The sequence below is a fragment of the Erythrolamprus reginae genome, chromosome 2 (assembly GCF_031021105.1).
Source record: "Erythrolamprus reginae isolate rEryReg1 chromosome 2, rEryReg1.hap1, whole genome shotgun sequence".
Taxonomy (NCBI): domain Eukaryota; kingdom Metazoa; phylum Chordata; class Lepidosauria; order Squamata; family Dipsadidae; genus Erythrolamprus; species Erythrolamprus reginae.
This window is the reverse complement of record NC_091951.1, coordinates 218,863,988-218,891,543: the sequence shown is the minus strand read 5'-3', so window position 1 is coordinate 218,891,543 and position 27,556 is coordinate 218,863,988. Positions and strand designations below refer to the sequence as shown.

The following is a 27,556-nucleotide window of genomic DNA, read 5'->3' as shown; positions in this document are numbered from 1 at the left end:
TCTGATTTTATTTCTTTTTTCTTTTTTTCAAGTTTATATCAATTTTTATCTTTTTAATTGTAATGTTTTAATAAAATTATTATTAAAAAACTGGGAAAGCAAAGAGACAAAAAGCTAAGAAAACACTATGATTCTTCTGCTTCTGTAACTGCAGTTCTGTGAAAACCAACAAAATTCCTAACAGTCAAGCAGCTTAGTTTATTCAATTACATGACCAGGCTTTATGCTGGAATTCTTTTCAAGCTCCCAACTTTCACCCAAAAGGCATTAAAAAATAACAGTATCCATTCTGTCTGAAACAATCACATACGCATTTGAAAATGAAGCAAGCTGTTGCATCAAACCACAGGATTTTATAGAAGTTTCCACAATGTGGCAACAGCCTCTCTTGTTTCCACCTGCCCTACTTAATGAACCATTGCAAGCAGCAATCATTCTGCAGATCTAGGCCCTCAAGGCCTATGCAGAAAGAGCGAAAGAAAGCTGCTCTAATAAGATTCAAATATTCAAGTACACAAACACACGATTTCAACATTAACACAAGGAAAAACCTTTCTGTTTGTTGGTTCTGAAACAGCCCTGCTGTGAACAGTCACCAATCAACCCAATGACCTTGGACCAATCTTTAGACCAGGAAAGAGTCCTAAGAGATTGGGTGGGGCAAGGACAGGAGCGGAAAAACACCAACTCCCAAAACACATAGACAAGGGCTCACATTCAGGTCTAAACCCATCATGCCTCAGACAAAAACTGGAGGCATAACCAAGCGAGCACATTTTTCATTTAGGCTTCTTTCCTCGGGATTCTGGTAGTTCTTCTAGGCATGGATTAATTTTAAAGCATGCAGATTTCCACAAGTGAATGAACAGACAAAATGGCAGCACCCCGCTGGCAAGTTTTCACCTAATCTCTTCTTCGGGAGACATCAGGAGTGCAAGAAACACTTCTTTTAAAAAAAAAATCATGCTGAGGATTTCACTCTTTTCAGATTGGAAGGTTGCTTTAAAAATAGTTACGTCCAGTACAGTAAAAGCTGAACCGGTCCGCTTATCTTTTTCACTTTGCTAACTCTTCTAACTTCATTGGTTAGAAAGTAAAGTACAGTACTGTATTTTAAAAGCTATTCAAGCGAAGAAAGTGATACTTCTTCTCCACAGGCGTTTCTGACTAAACAAAAGATAAATATGCTATGTGTGCCCGCATATTTTCAGTTACCTCATGCCATAACATTAAACTGCTTAATTAACAAATAGGTAACCGTCACTTAACACATTAAACCGAAGGAGGAACCGTAACAGAAAGGATTAACCGGACAAGACGGGGAGGCTGCGGGCCGAATGGTAGGCATTTCAAAGCCAAAACGAAAGTCTCCTACTTGGATGATAATTTCTTCCCTTTCTCCGAGACATAATTTTATCTAACTCCACATAGATAAAGTCTATATGGAGTTAGATAAAGTCTCTAACTCGGAGAACAGTTGGTTCCTGTGGGATTTCTATTTTATTTTATTTTTTCAACAGGTCTTTCTAAAAACTTAACACGAACCCTCCGCTCCGGAATTCGATTCTACTACTACTTGGAGCCTCGCCGCCTCAGGCGCGCCATTCCGGCTGGCATATTCGCGAGGCTCTTCCCACCCGCTCAAATCAAAAGGGAGGATATCACTACGGAATTGCCCGAACGCCTTTCCGGAGATCGTCGACGGGCCGGCCCGCCCGCCCGCCCCTTCCCAGCAGCGATTCGCTGCTTCGCGCTCCTGCAGCCTGTTTGCGCACCGCGAGCCGCCGAGGGTGGAATTATCCGCCCCACCAGGCAAGATCCTGTTCCGCTTCTACGAGAACCTCGTGTTCGGGGCACATTCTCCGCTCCTAGTTCGTAGGGCGGCGCTTTTTAAGCCCTCTGGCCTTTTCAGTTCGGATGGCAGCGCCTCTCCGGACGGCAGGGATCGCGGCAGCACGCCAGCCATCGTCAGGGGACACAAAAGGCGCCCGTTCAAGCGCCCGAGCAGGCAGGCAGGGGCTGCGCTGGCCGCCGGTACCATTAAAGGAAAGAAACTTCCTTTGCTATCAACAGGCGGTGCTAGGGCGGTTCTTGCCGCCGAGGTCCGGCTAAGAGACGCGACCGAATCCCCGCGGCGTTATCCGACCCCGACCCCGACTTTTCACTTTGCTCACCCCTTTGCTCATGGTGGCGCCTGTCCGCGGTCCTTTCTGGGGCTGCTGTCGATCTCCGGGAAGCGGTGGGGGGCGGCAGATGGAGAAGGAGAGACCGCCACGTATGCGCTGCAAGTAAGTGGAAAGCCCGGCTGGGAAACGCTTGTTGGGCCGCCCCCCGTCTTCAGCGACCACTTGCCGGAGCACCCGCGGAACGCAGCCGGAGTGACCGCCTAAGAGCGCCTGTGCCGCAAATACCCGGCTGGCCAACCTCGTCGGCCCCGCCCTGGAAGGGTGTTGGCTCCGCCCTGATGGAAAAGAATGGGTAGGTGGCAGGGCCTCTCGGGCGGTTTACGTCGGTGGAAGGGCCTGGCGGGCATTGCTGAGGCGATTTTGCTCGGTTCCCGCACCGCCGCCGCCGCCTTTCAGGTGCCTAAGAAGGACTTGCTCCCCGCTCATTGTTTGACCAGTTTGTCCATTGCAACGAGATTTGGAACCGTGTAGCCAGCTTAAAAGAGTGACCTGTAAGTCTCGATAGTACAAAGTTTAAAGGACATTATATAGAGACAAGCGATTGAAGTCCAGGGCAGTTTCTAACAAGTGTGAAGTAGAAGCTGAACGTTAGAGGTTGAAACAGCAAAACATTTGAGATAACTTTGTACAAATACATCAACTTTTTTTCTTTTATATTGAAACACTAGAAATACAATGATGCAAATGTTTTTAGGAAATGTATTTCTTAGAACAGTGATAGTGAGGGGGTGCACACACGTGATTAGCATTAGTATTACCATTTAGATCCGTTTTTCTCAACCTTGGTGATTTGAAGATGTGTGGACTTCAACTCCCAGAATTCCCCAGCCAGCAATTCTGGGAGTTGAAGTCCACACATCTTCAAACCGCCAAGGTTGAGAAACACTGATTTAGATGTATATACCACTTCCCAGTGCTTTACAGCCCTCTCTAAGTAGCTTACAGAAAGTAAGCATATTTCTCCCAATAATCATTTTACCGTCCTTGGAAGGATAGAAGGCTGAGTTAACCTAACCTTGAATCTACTGAGATTCAATCTGCCAAACTGCTGGCAGCCAGTGATCAGCAGAAGTAGCTTGCAGTACTGCATTCTAACCACTGTGCCACCAAGGCTCTTGTGATGGCGTGATGGTACATGCCCACACCCATAATGCAATGGCTTTCTCTCATGTATACGCTCACAAACCCCCGTCTCCGTACTGCTCCCTGAGTTTCCAAACTTCCATTTGGCCTGTTGGGCCATTTTTTGGCCATCCATAGGCTCCAAAAGCTTTCCTGAAGCCTGGGGAGGGCGAAAAACAGCCCAACAGTGGAAAATGGCCTCCCCCGCTCCAGAAGGCCGAAAATCAGCAGGCCAGCACATACAAGCGCACTGGAGTTGGCATAGGTCAAAGTCTCATGTGTCCTCAGAAATGTTCCTCATGCCACCTGTAGCACCATGCCATAGGTTCACCATCACTTTTTTAGAATGTCCAGATATTATTGCACCAAGCAACAGTATGTTCACTCTAGAGATAGGAAGGTGTTCTTCTAGTGAGTGTTGATCATGCGAGCATGAATGGGGTGACTCCCAAGTTTAGGAAACATGTATATGGAGCCATTTTCATCTTGCAATATTTATTGGTGAGCAATTTGTTTTTCTCAATCAATTCGTACTTTGGGACATTTGACTTCTTATTTAAAAAAATAAGTTCCTTTGTAGAAGAAAGTGAACACAAGAACAAGGGGACACAATCTGAAGTTAGTTGGGGGAAAGATCAAAGGCAACATGAGAAAATATTATTTTACTGAAAGAGTAGTAGATCCTTGGAACAAACTTCCAGCAGACGTGGTTGGGAAATCCACAGTAACTGAATTTAAACATGCCTGGGATAAACATATATCCATTGTAAGATAAAATACAGGAAATAGTAAAAGGGCAGACTAGATGGACCATGAGGTCTTTTTCTGCCGTCAGTCTTCTATGTTTCTATGTTAAGATGTTGTAGATGTCAGAAAACATATTCACTGTCCTGTGAAAAATCTCCTTTGTCCCAATCTGTAATTATATAAATAATATACACAATATTTTTAAGGAAAAAGTATAATCAAAATCCTGAAAGGTCAGAAGCATTTCCTATATCTCAATCAATTCCTACTTTGGGACATTTGACTTCTTATTAAAAAATCAAGGTAATCTGTCTTGTCTGAATAAATATGTCAGCAGGGAATGAAGAATCACAGAATTGCATATTTTGCTTAAAACTTCGGTATGTGCCCTCATCAAATTGTGGGATATTTAAGGATGGTGGGATTTTAATTTTCTTTTTGTAGAAGATGTAGATGTCAGAAAACACATTCACTGTCCTGTGAAAAATCTCCTTTATCCCAATCTGTAATTATATAAATAATATACATAATATTTTAAAGGAAACTATTTAAGAGAATGCAAATAATGCAAAATAAAAGTATGAGAAAAGAAATGAGAAGTATAAGCTTTAATTCTCCCGAATGGCAAAATGTCCCTATTTTTGAACGGGTCCAAAGACGGGCTACAAGAATGGTGGAAGGTCTTAAGCATAAAACGTATCAGGAAAGACTTAATGAACTAAATCTGTATAGTCTGGAGGACAGAAGGAAAAGGGGGGGACATGATTGAAACATTTAAATATGTTAAAGGGTTAAATAAGGTCCAGGAGGGCAGTGTTTTTAATAGGAAAGTGAACACAAGAACAAGGGGACACAATCTGAAGTTAGTTGGGGGAAAGATCAAAAGCAACATGAGAAAATATTATTTTACTGAAAGAGTAGTAGATCCTTGGAATAAACTTCCAGCAGACGTGGTAGATAAATCCACAGTAACTGAATTTAAACATGCCTGGGATAAACATATATCCATACTAAGATAAAATACAGAAAATAGTATAAGGGCAGACTAGATGGACCATGAGGTCTTTTTCTGCCGTCAGACTTCTATGTTTCTATGTTTCTAATCAAAATCCTGAAAGGTCAGAAGCATTTCCTATTTCCATTTTTCTGGACAATGTATATGGCTTGGAAAATAAATAATACTTGTTATACTGTTTCTTGATGGGACTGATTTTATTTTCAGGACCTTGATTATCTAAATCAGTGGTTCTCAACCTGGCCCTCAACCCTTCATACAGTTCCTCGTGTTGTGGTGACACCCAACCATAAGTCTAGCGCCAATTCTCACAACAGAGTTTTAAGCTGATTGGCAGAAAGGGCAGAGGGACACCCCCAGTGTAAACTCCTGATTGGTCAGATTGTAAAAATATGTTCCAAGGCCCCAGAATAGAAGCTTTAGTTCCTAACACCATGGAAAATTTGTCTTTTCCCATGGTTTTAGCCGACCCCTGTGAAACGGTCGTTCGACCCCCAAAGGCGTCCCAATCCCCAGGTTGAGAACCACTGATCTAAATGATACATTGTTGATGTGAAATGAGTTGAATCTCAAAAATTAATAGAAGTGTGTTAGGCCATAGCATGGTAGCTTGATTCAGAGCCTCTTAAAAATCTTTTGCAGATTTGAGATGAAAACGTGAATCACAAGTTTTTGAGCTATAGAAAGATTTGAATATTTTAGAAATTCTAGTTTTAGAGTTATAGAATTATAAGGAAAAAAAGATTCTGATAGAAAGGGAGAGAAAAACCTCCGAAGTTTGCCAGTGGGTCTGACTACTGGATTTGTTCAAACAGAAGCCAAACAACCACTTTTCAAGAGATGCTTTAATTAACATTGAGCATTTTACTTCTATCATTCTCCTGCCTGAGAAATGATGATTTCTAGGAGAGCTGAAGAATTCTGCAGCATCACTATTTCAGAAGTGAGATTGTATACCTTTGTTCCATAAATTCATAAAGAGTTTTAATTTTATTATCAGACACTTTAGATTCCAGAGAAGTGTTTTGTACATAATCATTGACCAAATGTAAATAAACAAAATTTTAAACGTGTATGATTTTCTAATCACAGACAATGATGTCAGATAAAATGTGATCTACTGAGTGAACCATAGACGTCTGGGATCGTTTAAGGTAAGCTGGGCTCACATAACACACAAAGCCATTAGCAAATCATATTTTTGTTTAATATAATTTTTGAATTAGAGCCAACACATTAGAGGTTTTTTTTAAATAAAAAACCCTTTGGAATATATAAAATCATAGATTAAACAAAAAGAAGAAAAATTATCTAAATTGCTCCCAAATACTATTTCTTACACTTTTAATTTTTATGTATGTGGGAGAAATACTGTGTATAAAAGAACAAAGATTAAACGAATCAAGTAATCTTTTTCACTGCAATCAAGTAATATTTTTCACTGCAATCAAGTAATATTTTTCACTACAAATACTTTCTGCACAGGCAATTCTTTAATTAGAAAATGTGGGTTTTCCAAACTGATGTCTTTGGAGATTTTCCATTTGCCATCCCATTAAAACTAAGTCTATGTTCTATTATTGATGGATGTTTTATATAGTTACTGGGTATGCTAGTAATAGGAATAGCACTTAGACTTACATACATTTGGTATATACCCGTGATGGCAAACCTATAGCACGTGTGCCCCAGGTGGCACAATGGAGCCATATCAGAGGGCGCATGAGGCGGTGCCCCATATCAGTTCCAGAGTGTATGCGTGCACTGGCCAGCTGATTTTCGGCCTTGGGAAAGGTCATTTCACCCTCTGGATGCTTCAGGGAAGCTTCCCTGAAGCCCCAGAGGCAATATATATATATATATAACCAAACAGACATTGTGCTGTTTTTTTGCATACCAGGGATTCATGGAAGCCTCCTGAAGCCCCGGAGTGAGAAAAACAAACAAACAGTGGGCTCACTGGATAGGCTCACCTACAGTTCATTTAACGTAGTCTTAAAGCAATCTGGAAAAATCTGAATCAAAAGTACCTCCCACAAGTTGAATGGTGGGAAGGGGGAGGGTCAGCTTGCCTGGTACACACACGGGGGGGGGGGGGGAGGAAGCATTGCTTATGCCCTTCAATCACAGCAGGCTTAGGATTATGAGGGCTCTGTGAATGGGGGGGGCAGTGGGGTCAGCTAGAGTGAAGGAGGGGGTTGGACATCCTTCCAGTGGGAGATGGGGAAGGTTTGGCGGGTGCCACACGGCTCCACTCTCTGCCTTCCCAGCCGGGCTCTGCAGCTGAGGAGCAATAGAGCAAACCACCTGTGGCTGGCACCATGGCTTTTGCCCATCTATTTCTGGGTGTGGTGCTGCTGCTTCTCGGGCTGCTTCCCGAAGCCGCTGAAAGTAAAGCAGCTGAGGGCGATGGAGCAAATCGGATAAAGCAATTGGCTAATTGTTGTGGATAACTTGCATAGCTAGGATGCAATAATGATTAATGGGCTGCAGTTGGGTGCCACATTGCATTGCAGGAGCCCTAGTGATTCAGGTATTGCATTAAATTGTAGTGTTTTACTTTGGCTTAGCATATAATATGCTATCCCAATTTACTTTATTTTTAGCCTCTTTTAATTTAAAAAAGGAAAGGAAATTAGCAGGCTGAAAAGCACCAGTCTCAAGCATACTATCAGTCTGTGGGTTAAGGTGATAAATGCTATCTGAAATGCTAGAGAATGGAGACATTCAGCAATCTGTCTTTTGGTAAATGGATGTTTTGTGACAGGCAAAGCAACTACTGCATCACTAACCCGGAGGAAGAATCTATGTCACTGCATTCTCAACAGATGGCCATTCAGCCTCTGTTTAAATGCTCTCAGAAAAGGACTCCACCATCTGATTTAGTGTTGGACAACTTTGACTGTCAGAAATTTCTTTCCAATGTCCAATCAAGATCTAGTTGCCTATAATTTAAATCAATTGTTTGAATAATTCTTCTCCGTGGCCCACATGACAGTTTCAACTATTTGAAAGCAGTTATGTCTACCCTCCTCCAAGCTAAACATATTAAATCATTCCTTGTAGGTTTTTCTTCCAGTTTTCTTATCATTGACCCTCCTCAACATGCTCTCAGTTTGTAAATGTCCTAAAATACAATCTGTAAACCTGGACGCAACAATAAGAAAGAATGAAAAATCATGTTTTTTGTCGACGTTGATTCTCTAAGCTTGAATAACCATAGTTTATGTTCAGCTTGGGATGTGCCAAGAAATGCAAAAAGGCTTTTTGCCTGGGCTGCTCCTGTTACCATCACCAATCCTATTCTGATGCCTTCGATATTTCCTATCTAAGTGCCTTGCTGAAATCCATCTTACTGGTTTCTTCCATTCTGCCAGGTTGTTCCTGAATCTCGACATGGTTCTCTAATGCAGAACTCTCCATCCTTTCCAGGTTGGTGGCCCAGAGCGGGAGGGAGGGAGGGGTAGGTACATGAGTGCATGTGAGCACCCATTGCTCATACAAGTGGAGCCACAAGTTCCCATGGGAGTGGGGCTGTGTGTGTACACACACCAGCCAGTCACTCACATCCCCGGTTATGAATAGGCCCCAGACTGGTAGTGGGCTGCAAGGCTACCAAAATTTTTACTACCACACTGTGGGCGTGGCTTTTGCATTTTCTTTCAACATCTTTCAGTGCAAACTGGGTGCTCTGGGGTGGAGCTCCATTTTTGCTGCCCCACTGCTCCCCCCCCCACATCTGGGCAGTAACCCACTCCTGGGTACAGCCTACTGGTTGGGGACCTCTGGTCTAATGTATTTGCTATCCTCCTATTTTTGTGTTACCCACAAATTTGATAACTATATTTTCTAGCCCTTCACTCAATTATTTATAAGTACAGGACCTAGAACGAAGCTTGAGATGCAACATTTCTATCAGTTTCAAACTTCAGCTCTGCCAAATAAAATTAAGCACCCTCCCTTTTTATTCTTACCTCCTACATATGTCTTATTCTTCCCACCCACTTTTATTTTGAATATAATGTATGCAAAGATATGTTTCGCTGTTCAATTGCAGCTTTCCAGATTCTACCCGCATAGTTCAGAGCTATCTGTGCTGATCCTGTATTGGCTGTCTTTCTACATCCTATATATGCCATTTTTGGGGTTAGTTTTCAAATCTTCACTGAGCTTTTCATGTGGTTGTTTTAGGGTCTGCTGCTGTTTTCTGTTTCTTTTCTCACTGAAGTTACTTGCAATTGTGCATTTATCAACATTTCTTTTAGGAATTCCCATTCATACTAAACTCTTCTCCTTAGCTTTCCCAGCGAGCTAGTTCTGTAGCTAGAAAAGCAGACATTTATTGATCTGTTTTATCAAAATCTATTTTTTTAAAAAATCCAAAATACTCAAAGCTATATTTTCTACTAAAATCAAGGACTCCAGCACGATATATTATAGCTCTGGAAAATTCTAGAATGGGCTGCTACTACCAAAATGTCCTGGGAAGGGAAGCTGACCTTACCCTTCCAGCTTTTTCTCCAGTGTGATTATCAGCCCATTTTAAATTATATGGATGGTTTTTTGAAGCCATTCAAAATTAAAGCCATTTAAAGCCATTTGTACTTAAGCAATGACATGTGCTTAGGTGATAAAGCAATGTCCACTCACATACCCTCTATTGTAATCAGGGCATTAGTAGGTCATGGGAATAGAGTTGGACAATTCTCAGAACAATGAAGAGGATTTTGTACCATGAAGGCACCTATACAAACACTGGTGTGTTTTTTTAAATGATTATTAAAGGCACCATTTTTATTAAAACAACTGCATAGGGAATATCAGCTTCCACTTATCAATGGTATTCTTACATGAAGAGGGGGGAAATATTGCAGAGAAATACTGCTGTGGTTTTTATTTGTTTAGCATAGATGGTAGCTGCACAAATTACTCTGCTTTAGAGACAATTCCTTGAAGTGATGTGTGAAGGATCTGAGGAGAAATATTCCATGACATGAAAAACTGCAGTGTACACTACATTAGTTGCACAGATTTTAACAAATAGGATTCAACATAGATTTTTCTCATATTGTTCATTATGACCCACTATGACCCAATTCTGAGCATAATTTCACATTGTTCACTGATCAATGGTAACAACAGTATTAATCTGTGTGAATTAATACTCTCATGAAATATAGCTGCAAAACAAGAAACTCTAGGTTAGATTTTTGCCTCAGTTGTTTTTAAGGGACTTGTCTATCTGGACCCTTCAATTTTGTTTTTCACATTTCTACATTAATCTCAGTAACAATTGAATGTCTTTCTTGTTTAATTTCCCATGTGAAAAATTCTACAAAGTGAGGAGTTGTGTGGGAAGAAAATTAAGTCGCCTTCCCCTGTGCTCAGGATCCCATATGCTTAAATTAATATAAAGCATATCCCTCATCACTGCCGTCCTACAAATAGCTGTGGGGTAAATTATTCCTGATCATAAAGGAGTGCAGTCATGTTTCACCATCACTCCGCAGTCTGCACTGGCTGCCGATCAGTTTCCGGTCACAATTCAAAGTGTTGGTTATGACCTTTAAAGCCCTTCATGGCACTGGACCAGAATATCTCCGAGACCGCCTCCTGCCGCACGAATCCCAGCGACCAATTAGGTCCCACAGAGTGGGCCTTCTCCGGGTCCCGTCAACTAAGCAATGTCGGTTGGCGGGCCCCAGGGGAAGAGCCTTCTCTGTGGCGGCACCGGCCCTCTGGAACCAACTCCCCCCGGAGATTAGAACTGCCCCTACTCTTCCTGCCTTCCGCAAACTTCTTAAAACCCACCTTTGCCGTCAGGCATGGGGGAATTGAAACATCCCCCCCCCCTGGGCATGTTGAATTTATATATGGTATGCTTGTGTGTGAGTCTGTTAGTTTGTGGGGTTTTTTAAATCTTTAAAATTTTAAATTGTTGATTACTTACGATTTGTCTTTTTACATGTTGTGAGCCGCCCCGAGTCTTCGGAGAGGGGCGGCATACAAATCCAAGTAATAAATAAATAAATAAATAAATAAATAATAATGGCAATACTACAGATCCTCCAGGTCATGCTGAAATTTATAATGTTCAGATTATGCTTTATCTTTGTTTCATCTACCTTTTTTTTTAAATCTGAGAAGGATAAGAATAATTTGAAATTCAAACATACATCTCTGAAGTTTAGTATATATAGGATTTTTCTAGGGTTTGTTTAAAAAAAGGTTTTCTGCATTATATGCTTTATCATTTTTCCCTTTGGTTTATCTATTTCCCCATTGTCTCACTATAAAACCAAAATTGTGTTCAGGTATGACTCATGCCTATGGAAGAATTTCAGAATTCCAAATAATTAGGCACAATTTTCAACAGTCACTTGGAAGATAATTCCTCAGCTTATTTTCACTGATAATTCAAAGTCAAAGGTGCTGGGACTTAATTTTAAAAGAAGTTTATTTTTCTACCTTTGCAAATTGTTTGAAGTTGGCTTCAGCTTTTCTATTTTATGAACATGGTGTCAATATATATAACAGTTTATTTCCACATAAATTAAAAAAAAACCTGTCATGGAATATGATAAATGAAAATAAAGAAAAAAACACAAAATGACAAAAAAACTTACTGAGCAAGGAAATAAATGAAAAAAAAAATAGGAAAAGAACTTTACTTCTCTGCCTTCTCAAAATATTTCACACAAATTCCACTAATGTTTTATGGTAAAAGGAATGATGACTGTTGCTACTAGAAAGTTTTCCCCATTCCACCTGTATCATAAGTGATCAAATAGAATTTGTAAGTGGCTTTCTTTCTCTAAATTAGTCACTTTCTGATTCACCCCATATTTTTTATTTTCAAATGCTCTTTTTCACTGACTGCAATAAATTACATATTTTAGTTTGCTTTTCTTTATAGATAATATGATAGAATTCACAAATCAAAAACTATACTATGCTTACAGTTTATAGTAGCTTGGATCAGTTCTTGAGAAATTGGGAGAGTTAAACTTAGAAGAAAAAGTAGAACTAAGAAAAGTGAAGAGTCAAAAGCTTAGTTGGATAGTTAATGTAAAAGTTGTTGCGATAGCTTCATAGATTAGATGAGCAGTAAGTGTGTAGTATGTGTATAGATACTGCAACCTTTCCCAACTTGGGTGTTATAACATGTCTGAGAATTTTGTGACTAGAGATTTGCCCTTCTGGTGTGTCCCATGTTTGTAGAAGGCTGAACTAAAGGATTTGATTCTGTAGTGGTGTAAATATAGAGTGATCAGGATCTGACTTTCTGCAGTATGGCTACATCTGCTTCTAGTACTGTATTCCCAGAACAATCCTAGCATTCCCTTCCCTACAGCAAAGGCCAAAAACAAATGGGATAAAGATAGTATTTATGGGATGTGCGGCCAAAATGAAAATGATCCATCAATCGGTGTAAGAGTTTGCTCCATGTGAAGCAAAAATAAATGAAATTAATGTTCCCAATTTCTTTTATTGCTTTCAGTTTTGAAGATCCCGCAGATTCCATTATGTAGACTGAGCATGTAGTGCCCCAAGGATTAGATATCCTTCTTCCAGTTTTTCTGGAACTTTTCTTCACAATTTTGACCCTTATCTCCTTTTACTACTCAGCCCACATCGTTCTGACATTATTCCCACCAATTTTTGGCTATTTCTCTCATGCCATCCTAATTGGGAAGAGGAAGAATGTCTATGAAGACAAATATCTGATGTTCTATTCCCAGCATAAGATCATTCAAAACCATTTACCCAGGAGTTTATAGGTGGCTATATACTAACTCTGATCATCCTTTGCCCTGTCCCCAAGGCTAACTAAGACCACTGGCAGGGGGTATGTTCAAGCAGATGACCAGTTTGCTGCTCTTCATATTAAGCTTCCTTCAAAGAAACAATTGGAGCTCTTTAAGGAATAATTTCTGGTTGACTAATAGTACAAGTGCTACATGTATAAATGAACGGCTTATTTCTCGGTCACGATGATGAAAGGCAGCAGATTCTTAAAGCTGAAAACAATAGAGTAAAATATTGGTTCTCATGGCATTTAGTAAGCATATGCATAACAAACAATATTTTCTGCGTGAGCTTTCTATACACACACTTCAGAGCACTGCCACAAAGCTATCAGCCTCACCCCTCTTATCTTGTTCAGAGTCCTCATTCATGCTCTCTAGGCATGGGGAGAAGGGGGAAGGCTAAAAGGACAATCTGGGAAAGGGGAAATTTCTGTGCTTCTCTCTCTCCACAATTTTCACTGGAGTTGAGCTGATCAAATTTCAGAATCCAAGCAAGATTTCCAATTTTGTGCAGATTGCCTCTGGATAGCTTTGGTGCTTACAGGCCTATATACATTTGCTCCCCAGGACCATTAAGGCAGCTTGTTGTGTGCTACCATTTTACTTCTTCGGATTTATTGTGACCTTTTTGCTTCTCTTTAATTAATAAAAATGGAGGAAACTTTATTGCAAACAGTTCTCCTAAGAAAAGATTATACTAATAAATCTACTTTCCAGTCTAGCAGCACAGTTGTATTCTAAGTTTAAACAAAATTTGTGAGGAAAATTGGTTGTTTCTGTTCTAATATACTACATAAGGTATATGTCATATTTGTTCTGGGAGATCTAATTGATCTAAGGGCAGGCCTCAAAGACACTTGAGAATCTATCATCATCATCATCACCTGGTGGTTTTCAGTTATCAAAAATAATAACACAATAACAATGTAAGGAAAAAGTGTAGGTTAGAACAACACTAGATAATAAATAGTTATTAACCTAATGTGGCTGATGCTGCTAGGTCCAATGATAAGGGGTAGTCCTGAGGTCAAAGTTCACATCTAGGTTTATTGCTGATATAGCTACATAAAAGCAAACCTTTACAATTGCACATTACCCCCACTGAGTAGATTTCTTAATTCCACTTATTGGGTATTTACTAAATAAACATTCTTATAAAAAATTAGCCCTAAACATTTCCATTCTATGGACAGGAGGGCTCAGGATCTCCTGGTCAGAGGAGAATGGAATTTGCCTTTTGTCACTTTTCCTATCACTGTAGCTCAATGGAAAATTCCCCCATCATTCATTAAACATATAGCTATCAATTAAATTGGACTGAAATGAATGTTCTGAGAATGGAATATCCCCCAATTATTTTGAACGTGGATGTGGTAGATGGTTGTTAACAAACCAAAGATAGCAATCAGTCTTCGAATCCCTCTTTTTCAATGCCCCTTGAAAATAATAAAACAATATTAGAATGGGTATATTATCTAAAATAACCTTTTGAAAGAATATTTTCAATATTGAAATTACAAACCCTACTGTGAAATTACAAACCTCTCAAATTGTAGCTTTATAATGATAAGCATAATCCTTGACTATCAAAAGTTTACCTGACCAACATTTTTTGGATTTAATAATAATAATTAATAATAATAATTTATTAGATTTGTATGCCGCCCCTCTCCAAAGACTCCAAAGACTCTTTAGAAAGCCACTGTCAAAAAGTTGAAACTAAAAGTTTCATCAGCTCTTACTGAGCAGCATTTTTCTCAGCATAGATGTGCAGCTTTTTGCTTTTGCAAAATCATGTAATTTTATGACTGACTCACCAGCTACAAGAGCCTATCAATAAGAATTCCAGCACATCAATGATTGATGATTCATGCTAATTGTTTCTGCTCCCTGCTGAACGCAAAAAGATGGACATTGGATCTGATACAGAAATGTGGGGAGAGGAGCAACAGAAAGAAGCAAGTGATGGCTAGCAGAAAGGTCACATGTGTACTAGTTGTTTCAAGCTCTAGGGGTGGTGCTCATCTCCGTTTCTAAGCCGAAGAGTCAGTGGTGCCCGAAGACATGGTCTCTGTGGTCATGTGGCTGCCATGACTAAGTGCCAAAAATAACAGCACATGGAGTGCTGTTATTTTCCCACCAAAGAGGTCCCTATCTTTTGACTTGTATTTTTTATGTGCTTTTAAACAGGTTGGCAGAAGCTGGGACAAGTAATGGGAGCTCACTCCATTTTGCAGCACTAGGGATTTGAACCACTGAACTACCAACTTTCTGGTTGACAAACTCAGCATCTTAGCCACTGAGCCCCTAATCAAAATGTATAGAAATGTAAATATAAAACCCAAAAATCCACTTCTGCAGAGCATTGCCAATGGAACATTGATTATTCATTGGATTCTGTTGGAGAGGACAAGCATATACAGTATCTGGATGCCTATTAAGAGATAGCAGCAAGTGATTTAGATCTCTTCGCTGATATCTGGTGAACATCTGGAATTTTGTACTCCACAGGGTAGCTTGAGCCAAACGTATGAAATTCTTAAGATGATATAATTTGAATACAGATGAGAAATGGGAAATAAAAGCATACCATCAAAACCAACAATAAATGCAGAAAGAGTCACCATGTACTACTACCCTAAAATTAGAAATATAGGGAGAGGTCAAATGATGCTGGACAAATCTGTCTCTGAAATCTGTTTCATAATAGGGTTTTGTTATTGAAAATACTCTGTCCCTAGTTATCCTACTTCATTGAGAGAGTCATTCATCACAGGACCTTTGAAACTTAGATTGGAGACAGTTTTCTTTTGAGTAATCTGCTCCAAATCTTTTAGGATTTTAAAGGTTTGGATTGGGCCTGGATTTTTATCCTTTTACTCTCTTGGTCACATTCACCTGGCTTTACTGTTTAACAATTTTTCTTTCTTTTTTCAGGAAATTGCTTGAAGAAAAATATCTGATGGAGATATAAGATTTATCAAAAAATGTCTCTCTGGCTGATGTGGAATTAACTCAGGGGCAATTGGATTGTATTCTTGCCAGTAGGTGATCTTACTAACCTCCTCACCTGCCCTGTTCAGCCTTATTGAAACCTGGCACAACTCAAATTTGCACATTCATGCCTAAGCTGCCTACCTGCACTTAAACTTTAAACTAACAGGCAAGTTCAGGCAAGTTTCACAGTTTCGCATTACTATACTATATAAATAATTGATATGAGTTTCAGAAGTGATGTTTTTGAAGTGATTTTGGTGAAGACTTGTTAATTATAGTTTATTGACTAAACCACACCTGACCAGTTTGTAAAACATGGTAAGCCATAAAAATGAAATATAGTTTTGGGTTTAGCGTAAAATAGGAACTCAGACAAACTAAGTAGAAACATAGAACATAGAAACATAGAAGTCTGACGGCAGAAAAAGACCTCCTGGTCCATCTAGTCTGCCCTTATACAATTTTCTGTATTTTATCTTAGGATGGATATATGTTTATCCCAGGCACGTTTAAATTCAGTTACTGTGGATTTATCTACCACGTCTGCTGGAAGTTTGTTCCAAGGATCTACTACTCTTTCAGTAAAATAATATTTTCTCATGTTGCTTTTGATCTTTCCCCCAACTAACTTCAGATTGTGTCCCCTTGTTCTTGTGTTCACTTTCCTATTAAAAACACTTCCCTCCTGGACCTTATTTAACCCTTTAATATATTTAAATGTTTCGATCATGTCCCTCCTTTTCCTTCTGTCCTCCAGACTATACAGATTGAGTTCATTAAGTCTTTCCTGATACGTTTTATGCTTAAGACCTTCCACCATTCTTGTAGCCCGTCTTTGGACCCATTCAATTTTGTCAATATCTTTTTGTAGGTGAGGTCTCCAGAACTGAACACAGTATTCCAAATGTGGTCTCACCAGCATTCTATATAGCGGGATCATAATCTCCCTCTTCCTGCTTGTTATACCTCTAGCTATGCAGCCAAGCATCCTACTTACTTTCCCTACCGCCTGACTGCACTGTTCACCCATTTTGAGACTGTCAGAAATCACTACCCCTAAATCCTTTTCTTCTGAAGTATTTGCTAACACAGAACTGCCAATACAATACTCAGATTGAGGATTCCTTTTCCCCAAGTGCATTATTTTACATTTGGAAACATTAAACTGCAGTTTCCATTGCTTTGACCATTTATCTAGTAAAGCTAAATCATTTACCATATTACAGACGCCTCCAGGAGTATCAACCCTATTGCACACTTTAGAGTCATCGGCAAATAGGCAAACCTTCCCTACCAAACCTTCCCCTATGTCACTCACAAACATATTAAAAAGAATAGGACCCAGAACAGACCCTTGTGGCACACCGCTTGTAACCTGACTCTGCTCAGAATACTCGCCGTTAACAATAACTCTCTGATGTCTACGCTTCAGCCAGCTGCAAATCCATTGAACTATCCAGGGATTAAGTCCAATCTTCACTAATTTATCGATCAGCTCTTTATGTGGGACCGTATCAAAGGCTTTGCTGAAGTCCAGGTAGACAATATCCACTGCACCACCTTCATCCAACACCTTTGTGACATAGTCAAAGAAATCAATGAGATTAGTCTGACATGATTTGCCTTCATTAAAGCCATGCTGATTTGGGTCCAATAAGTTATTGTTTTTTAGGTGCTGATTTATCCTCTTTTTGAGTAGAGTCTCCATCATTTTAACTACCACTGATGTCAAGCTAACTGGCCTGTAGTTACCAGCTTCTTCTCTACTGCCCTTCTTGTGGATAGGCACAACACTGGCCATTCTCCAATCCTCAGGAACTTCTCCTGTTAACAAGGATTGGTTAAACAAATCAGTCAGGGGGGTAGCAATGACAGAACTGAGTTCTTTAAGAACTCTGAGGTGGATGCCATCTGGACCCATTGCCTTATTTATCTTTAATCGTTCAAGTTCTTCTAAGACATCGGCTACTAAGATCACTGGAGCTGAATCCGTACAGCTGGAAGCAATGCTATATCCCCCTATAGTATTATTTTGTAAGGTGTCTTTTGAGAAAACTGAATAGAAGTAGCTATTGAAATGGTCAGCAATCTCCTTATTCCCATTAATGCATGTATTATTCCCGGTACTAAGCTTCGTGATGCTGCAGTTTTTCTTCTTCTTATCACTAATATATCTGAAGAAGGTTTTATCCCCCTTCTTTACAGATTTGGCAATTTCTTCCTCTTTTGAGGCTTTAGCAGCATATATTATCTGTTTCGCCTCCTTCTGTCTCATTTTATACACCTCCCTATCAGCTATACTTCCAGACTCTTTATACTGTACCTCCTATAGGCAGCCTTTTTTTCATTGACTATAGCCCTTACATCATTGCTAAACCATAGCGGTTTCTTCTTCCTTTTACCTTTAGTTATTTGTCTTACACCCAGTCCAGTGGCTTTTAAGATAGCCTTTTTTAATATAGTCCACTGGGTTCTTGCTCCTGCCATTTTATCCCTCCCCTTTAATTCATTATCTAAATATTTCCCCATTGCATTAAAATTTGTTTTTCTGAAATCCAATACTTTGGTTGCATTATAGGATTGCTCACAATGAGTTTTTACATCAAACAACAAACATAGATGGTCACTGCAACCACCTTGACCTCTGAAACCCAATTCCCATTCGTAAAAACTAAATCTAGAATATTCTCCCCTCTAGTTGGTGTCTTAACCAGCTGTGCCAGAGCTGCTCCTGTAAAGGCCTATACTATATTCTTACTTTTGCATGTAAGGGCACTGGGGATATTCCAGTCAACATCAGGCATGTTGAAATCACCCATAACCACAATATCTCCCTTTAGTGCCATTTGGGTAATTTCATCCACCATCTTGTTGTCATATTCCTCAGATTGCCCTGGAGGCCTATAGATCACCCCAATTCTAATGACAGAACCTTCTTTATTTTGCATGCAAATCCAGAGAGTCTCCAGATCTTGACATGTATTTTGAATTAGTGTTGTTTTTAGACTTTCTTTAACATAAATGGCTACTCCACCTCCCCTTCTCTCTATTCTATCCTTCCTATACAGTGTATATCCTAGTATGTATATTTCCCATTCATTAGAATCCTTAAACCATGTCTCAGTTATGGCAACCAGATCCAAATTATCTCTAGATATTATGGCCATTAGCTCACAGAGCTTGTTGCTCAAGCTTCGAGCATTCGTGCACATTACCCGAACAACATTATTTTCATTATTAGTTTTCCCCTTATCATCCACAACTACATCTATTTTATTTACAGCTCCCTTTTCATAAGCTTCCAAAAACTGATTTATCCTCATTGGTCGGGGAGAGAAATCACCCACATCAGTTACATCTCTGTCCCCTTTACCTAGTTTAAATGCCTGTCCAAGAAAGTTCTGAATTCCTCACCGAGCACCTGGGCATCTCTGTATGATGGATGCAAACCATCCCTCTTAAACAACTCCCTATTAGACCACCTACTGACATCATGACTTACATAGCCAAAACCTTCAGCTTTACACCACTGCCTTAACCACACATTAAACACTCTGATACACGTTGTTTTATCCTCTTGGCCACAAACCGGTAACACCTCTGAGAAAGTCACTGAATCAGTTATTTTACCCAGCTCCACACTTAGACATTGAAAATCTCTTTTTACTACATTAACATTTCTCTGGGACAAATCATTTGTGCCAAGATGCACCACCACATCAACGTTATTACCTTTACTCAAGTAACTCAAAAGTTGACTCCAGGATGGATCTCAGCATATTGAGCAATTGCCATGGTGTTCTGGGATGGGACCAGATTCAGACAATATAGATGGGATGTTTCTATCATAAGCAAATGGAAACTTGTTCTAAAAGGAAGAGTTGGTGTCATTCTTCATGCATCTAGCTTCGTACATTTGTATTAGAATCTTTAAACGCAGTATATTCTTACCACTGCCCTATTAAATGCTGAAAATATAACTGGACTTGATTACCTCAAACATAATGATTGAGTCATTATGTTCTTATCTTCATATATGTGGGACTCACTTCAACTTTGTAATGTAATACCCATTTGAGATATGGGGCGCTTTTTGTAAATTAAAGATAAATTAGGGATTTGCTTCTTGAGTTTAAAAAGTTAAATCAGAGCTGCTTCCCTTGTGCTCTGGGAAAATAAAAAAGCCAGTGTGCCATGACTCTAATTCAAAAGAAGCAACCCTTGCTACTGGCCACACACACATTTTTCATACGGAGGATGTGTGAAAAACATGTAGGGCAGATTAGTTCAAAATGTGAAAAATCAAAGGGAGTCTTTTAATTCGCAAAAAGTCTGTGTGACTTTTAATGTTTAAGTGAGTTATGTGTCCCATGCAGCTATTAATGGAGGCACAGTCTGCATATTGTCCTTATAAGAATCTGCTTTATATCAGTGCAGGCCTCCGATCCAATTGGCCCAGCCTTATCTAATCTAGTGGAGAGGTTGGCCCTGTGTGTCTTTCCAGTTCTGATACCAAGGATCCTTTGTGGAGATGCCAAAGATCAATTGCAAGACCTTCTTTATATGCACTGAGTTAAGTAAGAATATGTGGGTATGTTCACTCGCATACAGTATGATTTTTACTGAATAACAAACAAAATCCAGGAGGCAAATCCCATCCTTGCCAAGTTGCAAGTTAAATATATTTCTTATAATACAAGCCAGTATTTATGTTTCTCTCCCGCTACCTACTAATCATCTGTACTCAGTTTCGGCTTTTAATGGCCTCTGGACTCATAGAAGACAATGTGTCTTTCATTCACTTTGTTTACTGCCTTCACCCGTAGAAAAACTGGAAACTGAATTAATAAACTTTCAGCTATTTATTTTTGGAGTCACAAGGTTTCATAGACAATGCATGCTGCCAACTATTATATCAAGTGCTTTTTGCAAAGGTCAGAACAGAAAAAGCGACCCGAAGTGACCAATATTCATTATTAGTAGGACTTTTCTAATGAAGGAGATGTTGAAAGTGAGCTGTAGGTTGAAGGCAATGTACACGCAATAGTCTACTTACAAGCACAATTGGGCCCAAGATTTCTGTTGTTAAGTGAGACATTTGTTAAGTAAATTTTGCCTTACTTTACAACCTTTCTTACCACAGTTGTAAAGTGAATCACTGCAGTTGATAAGTTGGTAACTTGGTTGTTAAGTCAATCTGGCTTCCTCATTTGACTGTCAGAAAGACACAAAAAGTGATCACATGACCTTAGACAAAGCAATGACATAAGTATGAACCAGTTGCCAAGCATTTGAATTTTGATCACATGATCAGGAGGTTAGGGTTACGGTCACTGAATGAACTGTTATATGTCGAGGGTACCTGTAATTTCTGTTAAAATAACAATACTTTTTATCCTGCATTCCTAGTATTCACAAGTGGTATCCAGAATAAAAGTTACCCCCTTAAAAATTGTTGGCAACTTTAAATCCAAGGAACAAAATCTGCAATGCGTATACAGATTACTAATCCTGTCTGGTGAAACTCAAGTAGTCAGCCCTCAGCAAGAATAACCCAAGACAAGACAAGGATTTCTCACAATGCATCCTGGACCCCTAAGAGTTCTTTAAAAAAAAGAAAGAACTCTTTTCAGGTTAGGATTTTTATACCATGGTCATCCAGAAAGTAAGGTTACAAGGCATGTACTGTAGCTCTCGCGGGGAATGTTTGTGGGGGAAGTTAGTATTGTGTAGCGGGAAGCCAGAGGAAGAGAGCGAGCAGTGCCAGTGGTCAATACATCAGCTGGTTGTGGTGAAAGTTACAGATGAACATCTTCATTCCGTTTCCCTCCCAAGTGTGAAGTGCGTGCTGTAGATAGCGTATTACAGTGCACACTTCACACTTGGAGGGAAACGGAATGAGGACGCTCATCTCTAGCCTTCACCACAATGCCAGTCGATGGTCTACTGACCCCTGGCACTGCTCGTTCTCTTCCACTGGCTTCCCCTTACACGACTTCCCCCACGAACCTTCCCTGCCAGAGCTGCATGCCTTGTAACCTTACTTTCCAATATAACCCTTGCATTCTCCTTCCCTCCTTCTCAACCCCTTCCCGCAGCACAAAATTAAATTGTGTTATTTTTTGTCCTGTTTCCTTTTGTTTTTGAAGGTGGCAGGGCGGGGCAGGAGGATAGGACTGTCCTCAGAAGAAGAAGAATAGATACTATTGTCAGGATCCTGCCATCAAAGGGGAAGGAAAGGAGGGAGGCATTTGGGGCAATCCACACCTGTTTGGGAAGTGGGGAAAGGAAGCTGACACGTGTAGAAGACCAGAGCTGTTTGTACCGTTATGCCAGGTATCTTCAAGGCCTCTTGCCCTGGGTGTGAAACAACCCAGAGTTTCTCACAGCATCATGGCGATCCCGGATTACAGGGCAATGGACTTGGTATTAGGGGGAATGGATGGGGAATGCTGAGTTTGAGTGGGAATTTCAGATCCCTGCTCACCTTCCTGCAACTGACATATTTAGTAAACGTTCTTTTCACTCCAGTCAGTTAGAGTCGAGAGTCTCCTTTGCTAAATGATAGTTTTGGGGCAGGTCTGACAGCTATATTTCTTATAGGTGGGGCAATTTGAAATGCTAATTTGGGGCTATACATCAATAGGGCAGGGTACACTGTACCTTCCATCACTGATACTCATAACATCTTATATAAGGAAATGCAGGAGATGACCTGGGTGAATGTGAGGGAGGGGTCAAACATCACTATCACCTTCATATAAGAGACTAAATCCAGGCACTCTTGAAGTCCATTGACTCTTAATTGATGCTAATTTGCCTTGACCATTAATTCTTATGTAAATGTTGCGTGGAATAAACCCATAGTACTTTTGAACTCTACTCTGGCTATTGATTTCCTGTGCCTGACAGGAAAGACATAATTTGGGACAGGTTGCCAAACTCTGACATGACTAACTTTAGCTTCCTTCGGGATTCATAGGAGGGCAAAACAGTTAAACAAAGCAAAAAAAGATCAGTCTGCAGGAATTTTGTAGGCCAGAAGAAGATATTTATTTGTTTAAGTGATTGTAATTGGGATATATTATCCACATTTCTCCATTGTTCTTGTATGTTTGCCGCAAGATATTTTTTAACATGACCTTTTTCATGAATTTGTCAAGAAAAAGATTCCAGTTTTCTAGTCTAGGAACAGTGCAATCCAATTTATGCCAAGTCAGCCTCAGGTCTACCTCCTTCACTATCTGAATGACAGCAGCTCTATAGAATTTAGAATGGGAAATGTTCTAGCCAGACTCAGGCATCTGCATATTCTGCAAGCTTAGTTAGGCATCAACATGTTAGAATAACAGGTTAGCATTTCATGTGAAATAGTGGTGAAGTCTTTCGTAATGGGTAGGAAAACATACCTGGCTGGATCTAGGACAACTTGCCATGGCAAACTCGTTATGGTCAATTCCCCCTTGTCACCTCACCACAGTCAATTTGCCGTGGCCAACTTGCCACAAGACAACTCACCACAACTAACTTGCCACAAGACAATTCAACACTGTATCTATCATTTCATTCAGTTACTTTTACTATAGGTGACCATGTTTTCATTGAAATGATTGTTAAACCTTCTGTTTCTGGATTTACTTACTTTCTTTTATTATTATTGGACCCAGTTTTCATTGAAGTTAATTTAACTTTTGTATTTGTTGAATTGTCAAGTTGGCCACAGATAATTGTCCCATTCCATACCTGACCAGTAACTGAAACTCAGTGTCCCTACTATTAATCAGGCAAGAAAGCAGGCTTTGCGTTACTGTACCAATATTAGACAACTCCATTCCATCCCAACATTTTTCTATGGAGTTGCTGCTTCTGAGGATTTGCCATTAGAATCAGGGAAGCAACCATTTGCCTCAAGGTTACAGAGAAGTAACAGATGTAGGGCTCTTTCCTGGCACTATACAATTCAGCTAAATCATGTCAACATTATATGGGAGCCACTGTCATTAGCACTGATCTGTCCAGTTCCCCTGCCAAAAAACCCTTCCCCTGTTTTCATAAAGAACCATTGTTTCAGAATGTGGCTGCCAGTGAATCTAACTAGGTTGCAATGGATAACTAATGTACTAGATGCTTTTCTTTAATGTGATGCTATATAACATAATAGGACATATATAAGCGGGTATTTCTATAGGCCGCCCCAACATATCTGAAATTGTGACTTGCCTTCAGAAAATAGTAACAACATATTAAACCAATGTGTGCAGTTTTTGGACAAACCCTTCCTAGCAAATAACATGTTTGTTGCTTTTCTAATGACCCACCATCTATGGGAACTTTCCAGACATCACATCAATAAACAAAGAATTATCAGGCAAAGAGGCAGGATGGAAAACCACAAAGTTATACACCCCCACTTACGCAAATGGAGGAATCAGACAAATGGTCTCTCAGAGCTATTGACTCATCTGACTTGGTTGGTTTCTGTGTTAGTTAAGTACAAATTTTTATTTATTTTTCACATACATCTTTTCAAGATTTTTTTAATGGAGTATTTACCATTAACTAAGGCAAATACTAAATTCAGATGGCTCTGTAATGTTCTGTTAAGCTATGGCTTATTTAATGATTTATTTAACCATACTTTTTTGAATTAATCCCACTTAGATTCATACAGAAGGCAACAATCTCACGATGTCTCAAGTCCTGGACTAGGCTTCAAACTGTACCCCACTTTAGGCTAATCTCCCAAATCAACCTACTTCATAGGAACTTCATTGTGGGGAAAAAGTTGGAGGAAAAGAGTTGATATGGGTTTCTGGAGAAACAGTGGGACCTAAGTCTTAAGCAAGCATACCTATAAAAGTCCGTATTACATTGGAGAGAAATCTCACTAATTCCTGTGAAATGGAGCCTTCCCAGAGACAATGATAATTGCAATTTCAAAAATTGAAAATCCAAATTAGTTGAAAAAATAAACAAGGTTAAAGTAATTATTTAAAACTTGGGAGAAATATTCACACTGAATCATAATGTCAGTTGCTTACAAGTGTTTTGGTTTACATTTTGTGCTCAGCTGTAATTTGCTTAACCATGTTTGATGACTAAACCACATATAACTAGATATTCACAATATAGTGAATTGTAGCATTTTTATACAACTACATTACAGCCTAGAAGTTAGGGTTAAAATTCCTTTTTGTGTCTGTTGTATTTTAAAAAACCATGCTGATTTAATGTATTTCAACCAGGGGTGGGCTGCTTGGAGTTTGCATTGGTTTGGGAGAATTGCTAGCTTAAGATTCTGAGCAATTTGGAGAACCCCCAAATCTCACTCCTAGCTGGCCCACCCCATCCCACCTCGCTTCTTGTAGGAGTCCCCATGTGGCTCGTTTTGGATTCAAGTAAGTGCCGAGTATCTGCGAAGGCTCGGGAAGGGCAAAAAAAAGGCCTACTGGAAATTCGGGAAGGCTGCAAATGGGCATGCTTTTGGCCTCCAGAAAGCCTCCGGAGTTTGGAGCTGCCATTTTTGCCCTCCCAGGGGCTTAAAAAAAGCCTCCGGAACCTAGAGAGGGCGAAAACACCCCCCTCCACCATAGTGCAGGAAGCCAACTAGGCCACACCCACCATGGCCAAACCCATCCAGCAGCCGGGCAGAGAATCCTTTGCTAAATTTTTTGAAGCCCACCCGATTTCAACCTGATTTAATACTACTATATTCTTTCTTCTGTCCCCCTCTAAGTATTAAAGATTTTGCCCTGAACAAAGTAGGAAATAGGTTCATTTCCATATTTGTACTACATTACATATACCATATTTTTCGGTGAATAAGACACATCTTTTTTCTCCCCAAAAGAGGTTGATAATTGTGTGTCTTATACTCTGAATGTAGCTTTTTTTCTCACAGCCCTAACTAGCTGCTAATGATTTTCCCAGCTCTTACCTTGCAGGCTCTTTCATTGTTTCTCTCTGTGAAGAATGTTTTCCAAGCTCTAAGTCTTTGCAGGGTTTGTTTCATTACTCTAACTTGCTCTAAGTAGGTTTCTTTCCAGTCCTAACCAAGTGCTAACAATGTTCCCAGCTCTTACCTGCTTGCAAGCTCTTTCATTGTTACTCTCTGCCAAGAATGTATTCCAAACCCTGTCTTTGTAAGGGGGGGGATTCATCGCTTTACTTGCTCCAGATATTTTTTTCCAGCCCTAACCAGGTGCTAACAATGTTCCCAGCTCTTACCTGCTTGCAAGCTCTTTCATTGTTACTCTCTGCAAAGAATATTTTCCAAGCCCTAAGTCTTTGCAGGGTTTTTCCATTGCTCTACTTGCTCAGACTGTTTCTTTCTAGGTGCTAATGATGTTCCCAGCTCTTACTGGCTTGCAAGCTCTTTCATTGCTATTCTCTCAGAATAAAAAAAAATTAAGACCTTAACCAGGGGATAAAATAATGTGCTGAAGCTGACCAGACTAAGGATGCTAGCTAAATGAATACCTGGTAAGCAGATTCTTTTCCCTATTTTCCTCCCCCAAAACTAAGGTGCATCTTATATGTATATGTATATGTATGTGTGTGTGTGTATGTATGTGTGTATATATATATATATTATATATATTTAGTTCAAATCCCAGTAAGGGTATGGCTGTCTGACGAGAGCAAATAAGCTCAAAATAGATCTATAATAATAATAATAATAATAATAATAATAATAATAATAATAATTTATTAGATTTGCATGCTGCCCCTCTCCGAAGACTAGTCTCCCTTCCTTTTCATTATTAGCAAAAATATGTTACACTTATAGATATAGTTGTCAGCTATAAAAAGTTTACCAGCCTTGGAATATGGTCCTTGGTGGGGCTGAGAGGCAAAAGAAAGCTGTATGCTCCTCCCATATTTGGGTATACCAGGGTGATTTGACAAAAAAAAAATCACATATAATCCCTGGTACAAGCTGATAGGGTGAGAGCCTGTAGTCTAGAGGCTAAGCCCACTGCATTACAAGGCAGTGAGGCTGCAGGTTCAAATCCCAGTAAGGGTATGGCTGGCTGATGAGAGCAAATAAGCTCAAAATAGATCTATGCTAGTCTCCCTTTTCATTATCAGCAAAAATATGTTACACACATGTATGTATGTATGTATGTATATATATGGAGAATATTTATACAACGTGACAATCATCATTAAGTACCATTGAAGCACTCACTTGTCAGCTGGGATATGGAGAACATATCCCAGCTGACACAACAAACTATAGCCAGCATATTGTTAAACCCCTCTTGCTTTTGTGTGATTCCCCAGCAATCTTCACTAAATGGAACATTGTGCAAAAAATCAACAACAGAAAAGGACTAAGCTAGCCCAATGGGAATTGCTACACTATGTCTTGGGGTGGAAGGAAGTGGAGAATAGGATATGTATGAAAACTAAAGTTGGAATGTCAGGAACTCTACTTTAGTACATCTCTTCATTTTCTTGGAATATTATTTTTTTCTTTGGAAATCATTCATTTGATTGGATTTGGATGATAATATTAGACTGAATTTAAGGTAAAATAATCTATAGCAAGTGATGGTTATAGATGTTAATTAAAGCATTCCTTCTTAATCTGCCATCTGGGTTCAGCCCAGAGGTGGGATTCAACTGGTTCTTAAAGTATCTTAGAAAAATACATTTTTGCTCATTAATTTCTT

The 27,556-nt window shown here is 39.6% G+C and overlaps 1 protein-coding gene and 1 long non-coding RNA gene across 6 annotated transcripts in view; one reads left to right on the top strand and one right to left on the bottom strand.

Moving 5' to 3' along the window:
- LOC139161983 (sodium/potassium-transporting ATPase subunit alpha-1) overlaps positions 1-2,436 on the bottom strand; it is a 29,074-nt gene extending 26,638 nt beyond the window's left edge. Inside the window, exon 1 of the mRNA XM_070741870.1 lies at positions 2,175-2,436. Within this exon, the coding sequence (XP_070597971.1) occupies positions 2,175-2,186 (12 nt within the window). The 5' untranslated portion in view covers positions 2,187-2,436. The remainder of the gene's footprint in view (positions 1-2,174) is intronic.
- Positions 1,772-25,295, top strand: LOC139161994 (uncharacterized). Of its 5 annotated transcripts, none has more exons than XR_011558216.1 (4): positions 1,772-2,677; positions 6,163-6,224; positions 8,448-8,502; positions 15,819-16,112. It is a non-coding gene; the product is annotated as an uncharacterized lncRNA (long non-coding RNA). The 5 variants fall into 5 exon arrangements; XR_011558214.1 differs by lacking the exon at positions 8,448-8,502 and adding an exon at positions 24,540-25,295 and having other exon boundaries at positions 1,776-2,677; positions 15,819-16,044; XR_011558215.1 differs by lacking the exon at positions 8,448-8,502 and adding an exon at positions 22,028-22,933 and having other exon boundaries at positions 1,776-2,677; positions 15,819-16,044.
- The last annotated feature ends 2,261 nt before the right edge of the window (positions 25,296-27,556 follow it).